At 56.8% G+C, this 13,369-nt stretch overlaps 1 protein-coding gene across 1 annotated transcript in view; it reads left to right on the plus strand.

Moving 5' to 3' along the window:
* The window catches only part of LOC130488817 (B-cadherin-like), a 51,088-nt gene that overhangs the window by 14,086 nt on the left and 23,633 nt on the right, over positions 1-13,369 (plus strand). The window contains exons 10-14 of the mRNA XM_056862484.1: positions 2,633-2,775; positions 3,388-3,612; positions 4,419-4,637; positions 5,112-5,242; positions 5,706-5,852. Coding sequence (XP_056718462.1) covers positions 2,633-2,775; positions 3,388-3,612; positions 4,419-4,637; positions 5,112-5,242; positions 5,706-5,852 — 865 coding nt within the window. The remainder of the gene's footprint in view (positions 1-2,632; positions 2,776-3,387; positions 3,613-4,418; positions 4,638-5,111; positions 5,243-5,705; positions 5,853-13,369) is intronic.

Here is a 13,369-nt window from a genome sequence, read left to right on the forward strand (position 1 = left end):
TCTTGTAAGATGGAGAATGGTGGTTTGTAGGTCAGCAGCGGAGTGTCCTGAGAGATTTACACTGTGCATTCTTGGGATTAAAATAGCCAAGCGGCAGACCAGACAGCCGAGTTCAAAGTGGTTCTGAGAAATGGCCAAGTACCAGCCATGCCCAGAGGACCAGAATGGCAGCTCCCAGCTCAGACTGCTCCAACCCATCATGGGTGATCTAGTGCATGTCCCGTGAACTGATTTTTCTCTTTTGGGGGTGGGGGCGGCTCAGAGGTAGCGCGTCCGCTTCATGCACAGAAGGCCCCCCAGGTCAGTCTTGTAGTGGGTGCTGTGAAAGACCCTTTTCTGCCTGAGCCCCTGGCCAACTGCTGCCAATCTGGGTAGACAAGACTGACCTTGAGAGGCCAAGGGTCTGAGTCAGTATAAGGCAGTGTCATGTGCTTTGGGTGGGTGGGCCTTTCTCAGCTTACAGACAGTCTCCCCCCCAGCACAAAATGTCTGTAATAATGGGCTGCCTGACAGACGGGACCAGAGCAGATGCTAACTCCCTTCCTGAAACCATTTGGCCCTCGCTCTTTCGGAGTCTAATTTTGGCCGCTCCTCATGGGCTCCTCCTCCCTCCATCTTGACATCTAATGAGATGCAGTCCACCTATCAACAGCTGGAGGAGGGGCATCGTTCACCTGGGGCAGGTGCGTCAGTCTCTGCACAAAAGGATCAACCCAAATCTGACCAAAGACAAAATTCCGAAACAGCTGGGAGGATTTCTCTGCCTCCTAGTCTAGGGGTCCCTAACCTTGTTTCTGAAATGTGAGGACTCTTGAGTGGGGCCCACCACAAGATGGCTGCCATGGGGTGCTGGGGCCAGTCACAAGACCGTGGGAGGTTTCAAGCCCTGTTGGAGGGAGCTGTTGCTAAACAGATGCTCTTCACAGACACCTGGGCGATGCCTCCTCAGCTCTTCTGAGGCACCTCTCCAGTGTGTGTGGGGGGGAGGCTCCCTGCTTCAGGGGGACACAAGGTGGGCACCATGGGGCCTGGGAACACCACCACACTGGGCATCCCCCCCCCACATCCATGGAAGTTTACGCTAACTATTTTAACAGGATGCCTGTTCAGCTTACAGCTAAACGGCTGAGTGGCTGTTCAGGCTGACCAAGTCTTTCAAGTGCAGCCCCGGGGCTCAGCTGTGGTTTCGCTCAACGTCCGCCTTCTGGGGCGCCCTTCATCACTGGGGGTGCTCATGGACGGGGGCCTGGACACTGTCAAGGCAGGGCTGCAAAGGTGCTGAGGGGGTGGGAAAACAATCACTCAACGGCCTGGCTTAGAAAATGCGAAGGCAGCAGGACTGAAGAGCATCGCGGGGTTGAGTGTCATGGCAGGCGGCACCCCCTTCCCCCCGCAGCGGGTCCAGGAGCGGGTTAAATACAAGTGGCGTCTCGGCCACTTCTGATTCTCCCCCCACCTCCCCACCACCTTCTGGTCGCTTCAGCAAGCGGCTCCTCCAGCAGCGAAAGGAATGTGGTCCTGGCCTTCAGGGGAGATAAAGGGAAGGCTGCGCCGTGCCCTCAAAGGCTGAAGATGGTGATAATTTATTTTATTCTGTTGGATTTCTAGGCCGCTCTTCCAGACTAGGTCTGGCTCAGAGCAGCTTACAACCATTTAGGACAATTAAGACAGCCATAATACCAAATTTCAACATTGATAAACACTTCACACCTTCCGTTTTAGCAGCAAGGTAACCTACTACCAAATGGTAGAATAATAACAAGACAATAGAAGAAAGTACAGCAGAGGCAGGGAGGAGGAGAAGGAGGAGGGGAGACCAGCCAGATGTAAACCGTCACTGTCCTCAACCACAGGCCTGGTGGAAGAGCTCAGTTTTACAGGCCCTGCAGAACTGCACCAAGTCCCGCAGGCCTGAACCTCACTGGGCACAGCATTCCACCAGGCTGGGGCCAGAGCCGAGAAGGCCCTGGCCGAGGACAGATGGATAAGAGGGGAGGGCGAGATTACCTTAGCAGATGCTGAGGAGTAGACCAAAAACAATGGTTGTGAAATGGGGGGGGCTGACCTGAACCGAGCCCCCCCCAGATGAGCTGCCTAAGGCGGTAAGGGACCTCCGCCGTCCTCTGCATCCCCCTCCCCATACAGACCTTGAGATGCCCTTGCTGTCTGCCGGAGCTTCGTAACTGTGGCAGACAGTTTGCCTGAAGCCCTTGTGAAACAGCCTGTCCTAGAAACACGGGGTTGCCGCCCCACAGAGCTTTCTACACCACTTGCCAAGTTCCACGTGCCACAATTCTGGGGAAACATTTTTGTTTTGTTAAAACGCTTACATCCTGCCTTTCCTCAAGGTTCAAACCAGCAAATGGGTGCACACGCAGGGGAGTTGGGTGGTGGGAAAGATGGAGCTGGCCTCCCTGGCTTTCCACAAGCAATCTTCCCCCCCCCTCCCCGCATTTTGGAAGGGGGGGTACAAGCCCAGGTGGGCTGTGCCCTTGTCTCTTCGGGATGTGCAAGTCACCCCTGGATTTGTGTGCTGGTGGGGGCATCCCTGTGGGCTTCTGGCTGCAGGGGGCCGGTGCCCCTCTCCCTCTTGTGCTCTTCTCTCGGGCTTAAGTGTCTCGCTTCCTTCCAGGTACTTCATGGAGAATGACCGGGCGGGCTGGCTCGCAATCCACCCCGAGAGTGGCACCGTCACCACCAGGGCCGCCTTGGACCGGGAGTCCTACTTTGTGAGGAACAACACCTACGAGGCCGTTGTGCTGGCCGTGGATGACGGTAGTGGCTGAGATGGGGACGGGGACGGGGGATGTTGTCCTTCGCAAGGGTGGGAATCAAAAGCCTCATTGTTGGGCAGAGCAGCGGCCCGATCGTCACCACCCGTGTGAGGGGCACATGGCTTCCGAGCCGCGCTCCCTTGCGGGCGGTCACGAGAAGCCGCATTCCAGTCTGATTAAGGAGGGGGAGATAAACTTCCTTCCATCCTTCCTTCCTCTCGGAGTCTCTTAAAGACAACGCTCGGGAAGGGGGGGCGCTTCGGTCGGCCCTTGCTGAGGAAAGGGCTGAAGGGTCCTCCACCTTTCTGTAGCTGGAGGGGTAGTGAAAGGGCTGTCTGGTAGAACCCCACAACCATTAGACCGCTGGTGGGAAGAATGGGGTAGAGATGAGAAGTGGGTCAGCCGTTCGCATTGTGGGTGCCACTGATGGAAGTCTGGCTGGCTTCACAGCACTGGGCCTATTCTGAGCACATCATGCCCTTAAACAACCAAAGCCAAAAGCGCATCTAAGCCATGGTAGTCTGAGCATTAATTTTCACAACCCTTTGTGCCCTGGAGTCTCGGCAGAAGCCATGAGGACTAGAAGCCTTTCCATCTCTTTTCTCCAAATCAGGCAGCCCCACAGCCACTGGGACAGGCACCCTCCTGCTGACTCTGCAGGATGTGAACGACAACGGTCCCGAACTCGACCGCCAAACGATCACGGTCTGCAACAGCGAACCGGAGACGCAATACCTGCGCATCCTGGACAAGGACCAGGCCCCCAACACCTCCCCCTTCCGCGCAAAGCTCACAAACAACTCTGATGAAAACTGGGCTGTAGAGATGGATGCCAAAGGTGAGCGCCGCCTGGAGGCTGCCTTCTGGGGCCCGGCCCCGGCCAGGAGTGGCTTCTCCCCCTCTGCCGGTGGGCGAGGTGCTGCTGCTCCTTTGCCTCTGGCTGCCGCCTGCCCTCCGGAAGCACAGCTGTACAGGAGGCCGGCCCCTGCCTGAGTGCGCGTGCCCCCCCTTGGCTCCCTCAGAGGAGCTGCCCCACCTTCTGGTGCTTCCCCCTCCTTTGTGCTGCCAGACTCCCCCTCCCCACGATGGCCTTGCCCACCTGCAACCTTGAACTTTGCATGTCCTTCTCCTGAGGCCCGGAGCGCAGCTAGTTGCAGCGTCTAACACATACGCTGCCACTTGAGGCAGTGCAGCATTTAGCTGCAGTGCTGCACCATCTCATGATGCCCTTTGCAGAGCAGTTAGGGTTGCCAACCTCCAGGTACTAGCTGGAGATCTCCTGCTATTACAACTGATCTCCAGCTGATAGAGATCAGTTCCCCTGGAGGAAAATGGCTGCTTTGGCAATTGGACTCTATGGTATTGAAGTCCCTCCCCTCCCTAAACCCTGCCCTCCTCAGGCTCCACCCCAAAAACCTCCCGCCGGTGGAGAGGGGGGACCTTGCAACCCTAAGGGCAGTTCTTGGCTGCAGCTCAGTGTGGTGACCGGCAAGCCTTCCCCAGGGCGTGGGGGGGGATAGTTGGAGGGAGTTGGTAGGTCCAGCCTGATCAGTCTCCGCACTCGAGTGTTGTGGAGGGCAGAGGGGTCTGCCAGTCCCTGCGGCGCTTCTCTCCCTGACACGGAGGCCTCGGCTGTGTTTGCAGGGGAAGTGGCGCTGCTGAAGCTGCGGCAGCCCTTGAAGCAGGACACCTACAGCGTTTACCTCCAGCTCTTTGACAACCAGGACAAGGGCCAGCCAGCGGTCCTCACAGCCACTGTGTGTGAATGCCAGGGGGCGGCGGATCGGTGCCCGGAGATGCGGATGGCTGCCATGGGGGCTCCTGCAATCCTGGCGATCCTGGGGGCCATTTTGTCTCTGCTGAGTGAGTGTCCTGGGGGGGGGGACACAAGAAAGGGACAGTGAATCGCTTGGCATAACCCCTGGCTGCGAGGGGAAGGGTTATGGGCCAGTCACTGACACATTCAGTGTACTTCAAGCACGAACGCCAAGCTACACACTAACAGGACTGGCGGGGATTATGGGTGGATTAGTGCCTCTTCCAACAGACTGTCCCCTCCTTTCCTGCTCAGCAGTAAGGACTAGAAATGTGCTTCCTCGTTAATCTTCTGTGCTGTCAGGATACCTGCTAGATTCTCCACTCCTTACTGCACGGTGCAGTGGAGACTCCAAGCGCTGGAGCAGAGACTTTCCTTTCCAAGAAAGGAAAAGCCAGCGCCATCAGCAGATGTGGAGAGTCTCGCTGAGGCATAGGGGGCTGCCCCAGTCCACAGTCCAGATCTCTCCCCCACCCCCATGCCTGCCCGGCTGCCCCCTGACTCTTGCTTGTCTCTCCCAGTCCTGTTGCTGCTGCTGCTTCTCTTTGTGCGGAGGAGGAAGGCAGTGAAGGAGCCGCTGCTGCTTCCAGAAGAAGACACCCGGGACAACATCTTCTACTACGGCGAAGAGGGAGGAGGGGAAGAGGACCAGGTGGGTGCCGCCTGGCATGAGGGCCGAGGGCACTGTTGGCTCTCTGGTGGGGAGGAGGGGCAGCCCTCCACCGCTCCCTGCAGAACGGGCCTGGGAGGGGGCACTTCTCCACCATCCCTTCTTTCCCCTCCCTCCGTGGCATCGACCTGGCCGGGGGAGGTGCCCCATGCCATTTCCAATCCAGAAGGAGTTCTGTCTCCAGCACATTCTGCGTCCCCCCGCAACAGTCTCTGGATTCCTTTCCCCAGTCTGCTCAGAGCTTGTTCCACGCCGCAGCTTCTTCCGCTGGTGCCGTATTGAGCTCTGGGCCGCATTGGTGGGCGGACTGCCCTGCCACAGAGCAGCTCGGCTCGCTGTTTGGCGCCAGCTGTTTGGCACATGTTGCCCCCGATTGGCTCGGCCAGCCTCGCTGGCCCAGAGAGGGCATGGCATGTTCGAGCCACGGCTGTCCTCTCTCCCAAAGGATTATGACCTCAGCCAGCTGCACAGAGGCCTGGATGCCCGTCCAGAAGTCGTCCTCCGGAATGATGTTGTGCCCACCCTCCTGCCAGCTCCACAGTACCACCCACGCCCCACAAACCCAGACGAAATTGGCAATTTCATCCATGAGGTAAGATTTCGGGGGGGGGGGCAGCGCTGGCCAGGTAACTCATTGGCCCGAGGAAGGTGCTCCTGCCTCCTCTGCAGGGGCTTGGCCCACGTGGGAATGCCAGCTGCTTCTCTCACCGCTGACAGGCGACATCCGGCTGCACCCTTGAAGGGGGCATTGGCACCCTTTTCGCTTTGCCCCCGACAGCATTTGCTTGGGGAGCTCAGCCGGAGAATCTGTACCCTTCTAGAGAAATGGGGGTCCAGGTTTCCGGGGCTCTGGGAGTTGAAACGTCTCACTGCTTGAGTGGGGAACCACCACACACAGGGCACAGGCCCCGGCTGTGCAGGCTGGCCTTTGTGCCCAGGCTTGAAGATCTCCGGCAAGCAGCACCGGCTGAGCTGCCATCCTCTTCACCTGCTGCTGCTGCCCCCCCTCTTCTGCCCCCTCCCGGCTCAATGAAAAAGAAAGCTGACCCCCAGCGCTCCTTGCTCCTACAGAACTTGAAGGCAGCGGACACAGACCCCACGGCACCCCCCTATGACTCGCTGCTGGTGTTTGACTACGAGGGTGACGGCTCCGAGGCCGCCTCCCTCAGCTCCATCGAATCCTCCAGTTCGGATCGGGACCAAGATTATGACTACTTGAACGAGTGGGGCGGCCGGTTCAGGAAGCTGGCCGACATGTATGGGGGAGGAGTGGACGACTGAGGGCGCTTGGAGCCTGTGCGGAAGAGGCCGAAGGGTCCCAGCCGTTTCCACCCCACCTCCTCCAGACAGGCCCCCCCTCTGCATCCATCCTCGCACTGGCTGCTCTATGCCAAACCAACTGCCGCTCAGCCTGGCATGGCTGGGCCCCTCGTGGCTTTCAGAGACTGCTGAGCCTGCCTCCTCCTCCTCCTCAGGGTGGCTCACTCCCTCTGAGCTGCCTTCAGGGAGTTGCCCTGGGGGGCCTTCTAGCACAATGACCTTGCCCAAGTGCCTCTGGAGAGACCCCACCCCTTGCTAAGGAACCCGTTGGCCGGGAGGCAGGCCCCCAAGAGACTGCCTGGTTCTTGCCCCCTCTTGATCCAGCAGCTCTGTGCAAGACTCAAAGATGAAATTGCAGGGGGGTGGGTGGGAAGTATGGGGCCTGTCCTGCCAAGACTGCTCTAGCCCTCCCCCCATTTGGTCAGCCCCACAAGTGCTGGCAGCACTCCTGGAAATGGTTTGCCTCTTTTCTAGGAGTCTCTTAACCGTTCATATGTCTCTTTTTTTGTACCATGCGGGAAATAGACTGGGTGATAAGCTAAAGAACGGGAGAATCAGGGTTGTAAAAGGTTTAATAAAGGGTTTTCTTTTTTTACTTTTGGCACGCTGTTTGTGTTTATTCTGCGCAGGCCTAGGTGAAGGGTTTGGGGGTCAGCCAGTGGTTATGGGGGAGAGGCTGTTCTGAAGCTGGGCAGGAGCCCCCCGGCTGGGGGTCCTGCTTCTTGTTCTGGCCCGTTCCTAGTTCCAGCTGCCATGGAAGGCAGGCAGGTGGGTCTCCGGTGGGCAACTGGCGCTGTGACCCTGCAAAAGGGTATGTAACTCTGAATACTACAGAAAACAAACAGCAACACTGCTGCATTGTGCTGTGTCAGAAAGGAGGTGCTGGTCTAGGGTTGCCAACATCCTGCTGGGGCCCTGGAGACCTCTGGAATTACAACTGATCTCCAGACAAGAGAGGATAATTTTCCCTGGAGAAATTGGCTGCTTTGGAGGGTGGACTTTATGGCATTATACCCTGCTGAGGTCCCGCCCCTCCCCAAACCTCCACGAATCTCTTGACCCTCAGCTGGCAAAACCCCATGAGCTGATCATAGTGTTGTGCCTGCAAAGAAGGCCTGAGTCCTTCAACGCCCGCCCCCGCCCCCCGTCTCTGAGGAGCTTGCAATGGGGGGGGGGGAGATTTGTTAGTTCTTATAGAGCGGCATAAGACTGGCATTAGGACCACGCTGCTGGGCAGCAGCAAGAGAGCATTTCTGCAAGCGCCACCCCCATCAGCCTCTCTGAAGCAAACCGCAGGCGAGGGTGCTGGCTTTTTCCAAAACAAACCGGCCAAGGGCAGAGCTTTCCCATGCCTGGCCAAAGGTAAGCAAGGGAAATGCTCCCCCTCCCACGCACACACTCCCCTGAAAAGCCACAGGCTGCTGCACCCGGGCAGGTAGCAGCTGCTCCGTAATCCTTTGGCACCAGCTGGGCCTGACCTGTGATTATGTCACCTACTGAAACTTCTGCAGGGAGGTGGGGGTGCAGAAAGAGGACTTCGCACAGGCATTTTCCAGATCCGTGCTTTGGCCAGGGCATGCTTGTGGGCCTAGCATCCATTTGGTGCCATGCGTTTTCTGCAGTACCAAACGGCTTTGGGTCGCAGGGCCGAGCGAGACGTTTGCTGGAGCCCCTGTCTGTCAGAGGCAATGGCAGTGGTGAACGAGGTGGTCCAAGAGACTGACTCTCCCCCTTCACATAAGTTCCACGTTCAGGCCATTTGTATTCAGCCCCTGCCCTGGGGAGATGCAACCCAGGAAGCCAGCGGGGTGTAGTGGTTAAGAGCGGTGGACTCGAATCTGGAGAACTGGGTTGGATTCCTCACTCCTCCTGGACGCTAATCTGGTGAACTGGGTTTGATTCCCCACATCTCCATATGCAGCCAGCTGGGTGACTCATTGGGCTAGTCACAGCTCTGTTAGAGCTCTCTCAGCCCCACCTACCTTACAGGTTGTCTGTTGTGGGGAGTGAAAAGGAAGGTGATTGTAAATTGGCTTGATTCTTAAGTGGTAGAGAAACCAACTCCTCTTCGTCTTGAATGGCAGCTGGATGGCTCACTCCCCTCCATTGCGAGAACTGGCCGTTTATTCTCTCCGTTTCCTGTCACTTAATCCATAAAATTACGTTATCTTGTCCCGTGATTGCTAAATTTATAGAGTCTTGGTCACCTTGTCACAAGCCTTTTGGAAGTCGATTGGATCACCCCCTTTATCCACATGCTTATTATCCAGCTCTCAACTCCAAGAGGCGGATGAGACATAATTCTCAACACCCTTCCCAAAACGTGCCCCGCATTTTCCCAAATGAAAGCAGCCCCCCCCCCCAAAATATTTCCTTTTCTGGGCCATCTCCCCGTCTTCCTTCAGCCGTCCTGTCAGTTCTGCTACCTGCAGTGCTTCCGGGTTAGCGGCGCTGGACTCTTTCCCCATCCGTTTGGATCCTGATCTACATGATGGCTGGAACAAGCAGATGGGGGCCGTGACTTGGCCGTGGAGCCAGAGCTGGGCCTCTTCTCCCAACTGGGCCATGCAAAAGTTGGAGCAACGGAAAGGAAGGCAGCCCCTGTTCCGTTGCCTTGGTGCTGGCCCAGCCCCACTCCCCTGACCACCATCCTAATGCAAGGAAGGGTGCTGATTGTGTCCTGGCTCGCTAGACTGTTCTGGACCAGCACGGCTGCCAACCACTTGTTTTCCCTTGGGAGACAGCAGCTTCCCTCCTGGCGGGCCTCACTGGGGCTCTTCCCCTTTCTGCCTGGTGATAACCCACCTGCCTGGAGCACATTCCAGGGCGTGTGGAGGGGGGAGAGTTTCTCATGTGAGCGGGGAGTGAAACTTGAGCCTCTTTTCAGGCAGCATTCTTGCAGGCCGGCCCGGCCCCCTCCTCCTGGCTCACTGGCTCCAGGACCTCTTGGCTGCTCTCCAGCCCTAACGCCGCTCACCTGACTGGTTTTTCCTGCAGCAGCCCCTGCTTAAAGCGGCTGCTGGATGAAGGCCCCGAGGGCCGGCAGGAGCAGGAATGAGTTTTGGGGAAGAGGGAATGCACAAGCGTGGGCACGTCTGGATGGGGCTGCTGGCACACTCCGGCCTCCCCTCTCGTGGTGCTTTCAACGGCAGCCGCTTGGCCATGCGCCAAAACCATGCGCTAGGCTCAAAGAGCCGCTGGAGCGGTTTGTGTCGATGGGCCAGTCTGAGGAAGCTCCCCTTTCCCGCTGGCATTGCCTCCCTGGCATCTGGGTCCAGCCAGAGGGCCATTGCTTCCAGGAGAGTGAAACTTTGCCCTGAGGAAGAGCGGGGAGAGAGAAAAGCGAAGCCTGGGCCTGGCATACCCAAGGGCGGCTGATCGGGCCCTTCGCCCACAGAGGGCAGCAGCAGCTCTCTTTGCGTGCTGGGCGTCTAAAGCCTCCCCTCCCACGGGCGGAAGCAAAATGAAACAGACACAGCACTGAGTGACAAATAAAGCGTTTGTTTACGTGTAGGTTTAGCCCCTTTTTATTTTGTGTCCCCCACCCCACCCCAGGAGCCTCAAGGTTGCATACGTGGTTGCCCCTCTGTCTTTATATTCACAACAGCCTTGTGACAGACGTTCGGCTGAGAGAAAAATGGCTGATTCAAGGTCACCCAGTAAGTCCCACAGAAAGATGGGATTGGAGCTTGGTTCTCCCCAGGCTTAACTCACCCCTTTACCCAGTCTCTCCATGTTAAGGGGTCTTAAGGTTTGACTGCCCTGACCTGGATGGCCCAGGCTAGCCTGATCTCGTCAGATCTCAGAAGCGAAGCAGGGTCAGCCCTGGTTAGTATTTGGATGGGGGACCACCAAGGAAGTCCAGGGTTGCTGTGCAGAGGAAGGAACTGGCAAACCACCTCTGATAGTCTCTTGCCATGAAAAACCCAAAAGGGGTCGCCATAAGTCGGCTGCGACTTGAAGGAACTTTACACACACACAGGTTGACTAAGGAAAATGTTGGTTCCTGGTGTGACAGCGGTGGGAAAAGGCAGATTGTGTTATTAGGCAAGCTGCCTTCTACTGAAGCAGACCATCAAGGTCAGTCTTGTCTTCTCAGACTGGCAGCGGTTCTCCAGGGTCTCAGGCACCTGTTGCCTGGTCCTTTTAACTGGAGATGCCGTGGATTGAACCAGGGACCTTCTGCAGGCCAAGCAGATGCTCTACCACTGAGCCAGGCAAAATCATGACGAATAGGAGCATTGGTGGCTATTAGACCTGGCGGATAAATGAAATCTCCATGTCCAGAGGCAGCGTGTGTCTTCTCTTAAAGGGTCTGGAATGACCCTTCTCCTCAAGGACTGCTGCATGTGCCCTTGCAGCCCCCTGGTACCAGAGGTGGTCACATCCTACCAGTCGTTTTCAGCAACGGCACCAAAATTGTGCAGCTCCCTTCCTGGGGAGGCTTGCTTGGTCCCTCCCCTGATGGCCTTCACAGGACAGGCAAAGACAAGCCCAGTCTGGAGAGCATCTGGGGTGGGCTCTCCGCTGGTGCCTGTTTGAGTGCTCACATCATACACCGTTGCGCCTGTGTCGGTTTCCCTTCCCTGTAGCATCCCTTGCTCGACGGGCTCTTCATTGTTCATTGCTTTGTTCTTTCATTCTGTTATGACTGCAGCAGCTTTTAAATGTTCTGGTGCAGCAGAATATAAATATGGTAATAAATAAATAAAAAAAACCAGTTCAAGCTTTACCTGATTCTTCAGTGTGTGTGTGTGGAGGGGGTGATTTTGAAGTGTGGCTCTGGAAATGAAGGGGCCTGACGTCTGGTTCCTGAAGGATGTTTTGGTTCTAGTGTTAAAGTCACAGGGAATGGAAATTAGACGTTACAGACATCCTTTCCCTCTCACCGTGACTTATTTAATTCATTTATATCCCACCTTTCTCCCCAATGGGGACCCAAAGCGACTTATATCATTTTCCTCTCCTCCGGTTTATCCTCACTACAACCTGGTGAAGCAGGTGAGGCTGAGAGGGAGTGGCTGGCCCAGGGTCACCCAGCTAGCTTCCACAGCAAGAACGGGGATCGAACCCGGGCTTTGTCAGATCTCAGACCCTGGTCTGACACTTTAACCACCTCACCCCACTTGCTGTGCTTGTTATTATTTTTCTTCATTCTTTTACATTGCATTTTAAAAAATATAATGTGTATGTGTCGAGTCATAAGCACATAAAATACACAGAGAGACGCACAATCACGCCTTCCTGTGCAATAATAAGTTATGGCAGACTCCCGTGATGCCTCTGTGAAGTGGCAATGTTGTGGATTGGACAACGTACACCTTCTTCCTGGCAACTGGTGCTTTCCAGGGGGAGACGCCAGCCTCCTGCCGCCTGCATGATTCATGGCAGCCCAAACTCCTGGTGCTTCCTGGCTGCCGAAGAGGCGGCCCCGGCCCCACCTGAGCTGCAAAGGAAGGGCCAGAGGGAGGCTGAGTCACACACCGTCCGGGGCTCATGCTTGGGCCGGGAAGCTGCTCACTTTCTGATTCACCTGGGGAGGGCGGCCAGCCAAAGCCACCGGCCAGGCAGATGACACAATGTGGGGGGGGGGGGGCTCTAGGCCAGCTCCACGTTCACAAAAGCTCCTGTCAGCCTTTCCTCTGCAAGTCCCAAAGGGGCCTCGCTGGGGTGGCTTTTGCAACCCCCCAGCCCAACTGGGGGTCAAAAGCCATTCTGGCCCAGGAGGGAAATTCCTCCCTGACCAGACACTCTAACTGGAAACAGCAGGCCCACCCAGCAGAGCCCAAAGCCCTTCCCTACAGCCCCAGCACTGAAAGCCGTAGGGCCCAACTCTGGCGCACCCCAGCACAAATTAAGCCTTGTGGCTCAGTGGTAGAGCATCTGCTTGGCATGCAGAAGGACCCAGGTTCAATTCCCAGCATCTCCAGTTATGGGGACCAGGGAAGTAGGGGATGTGAAAGACCCCTGCCTGAGACCCTGGAGCACCATAGGGAGGGGCCATGGCTCAGTGGTAGAGCATCTGCTTGGCATGCAAAAGGTCCCAGGTTCAATCCCTGGCATCTCCAGGGACTAGGCAAGTAGGTGATGTGAAAGAATGCTGCCTGAGACCCTGGAGAGATGCTGCCGGTCTGAGTAGACAATACTGACTTTGATGGACCAAGGGTCTCATTCAGTATAAGGCAGCTTCATGTGTTCATGTGACCCCCTCCATGCAGACCCTCTCCATACTGACTTGTCGGGGACTTTACAGCTGTAGCTCTGGTGTTGGCAGGGGGTTGGACTAGATGACCCTGGTGGTCCCTTCTGACTGAGACTGAATTAACGAAGTAGCAATAAGTAGCTTTGAGAATGGAGGAAAACACATCTGGGTAGTGGAATGGAACTGTCTTCATGACAGGCAATGCTATCTAATTTGGATCCCTCCCGTAACCCTGTGTCACTACGTTTTTGAGCGCTCACCAACCCCACGCAACCCCGCCCCCTCCCAAGGCCCCCGCAATAGGCACGCTAGCCCTCTGGGGAATCCTAGAGTTGGAAGGGACCACCAGGGCCATCTAGTCCAACCCCCTGCCCAATGCAGGACATTCACCACTCCCTCCCCCAGCTTCCAGCTCAGCCCTCTCTCGACTCCGCTAGCCTTCTCCTTGCAGGGAGCTTCCCCACGTCACGGGAGGGAGGGAGGCAAGCTTTTGCAAAGTGACTCCCGAGAACCCGCCCCGCCCCGGATCCCGTAGGAGGGGGCGGGGCCGCCGCGCCTTCCTCACCTGTGGGCGGGGCCTCCCACCT

The sequence above is a fragment of the Euleptes europaea genome, chromosome 17 (assembly GCF_029931775.1).
Source record: "Euleptes europaea isolate rEulEur1 chromosome 17, rEulEur1.hap1, whole genome shotgun sequence".
Taxonomy (NCBI): domain Eukaryota; kingdom Metazoa; phylum Chordata; class Lepidosauria; order Squamata; family Sphaerodactylidae; genus Euleptes; species Euleptes europaea.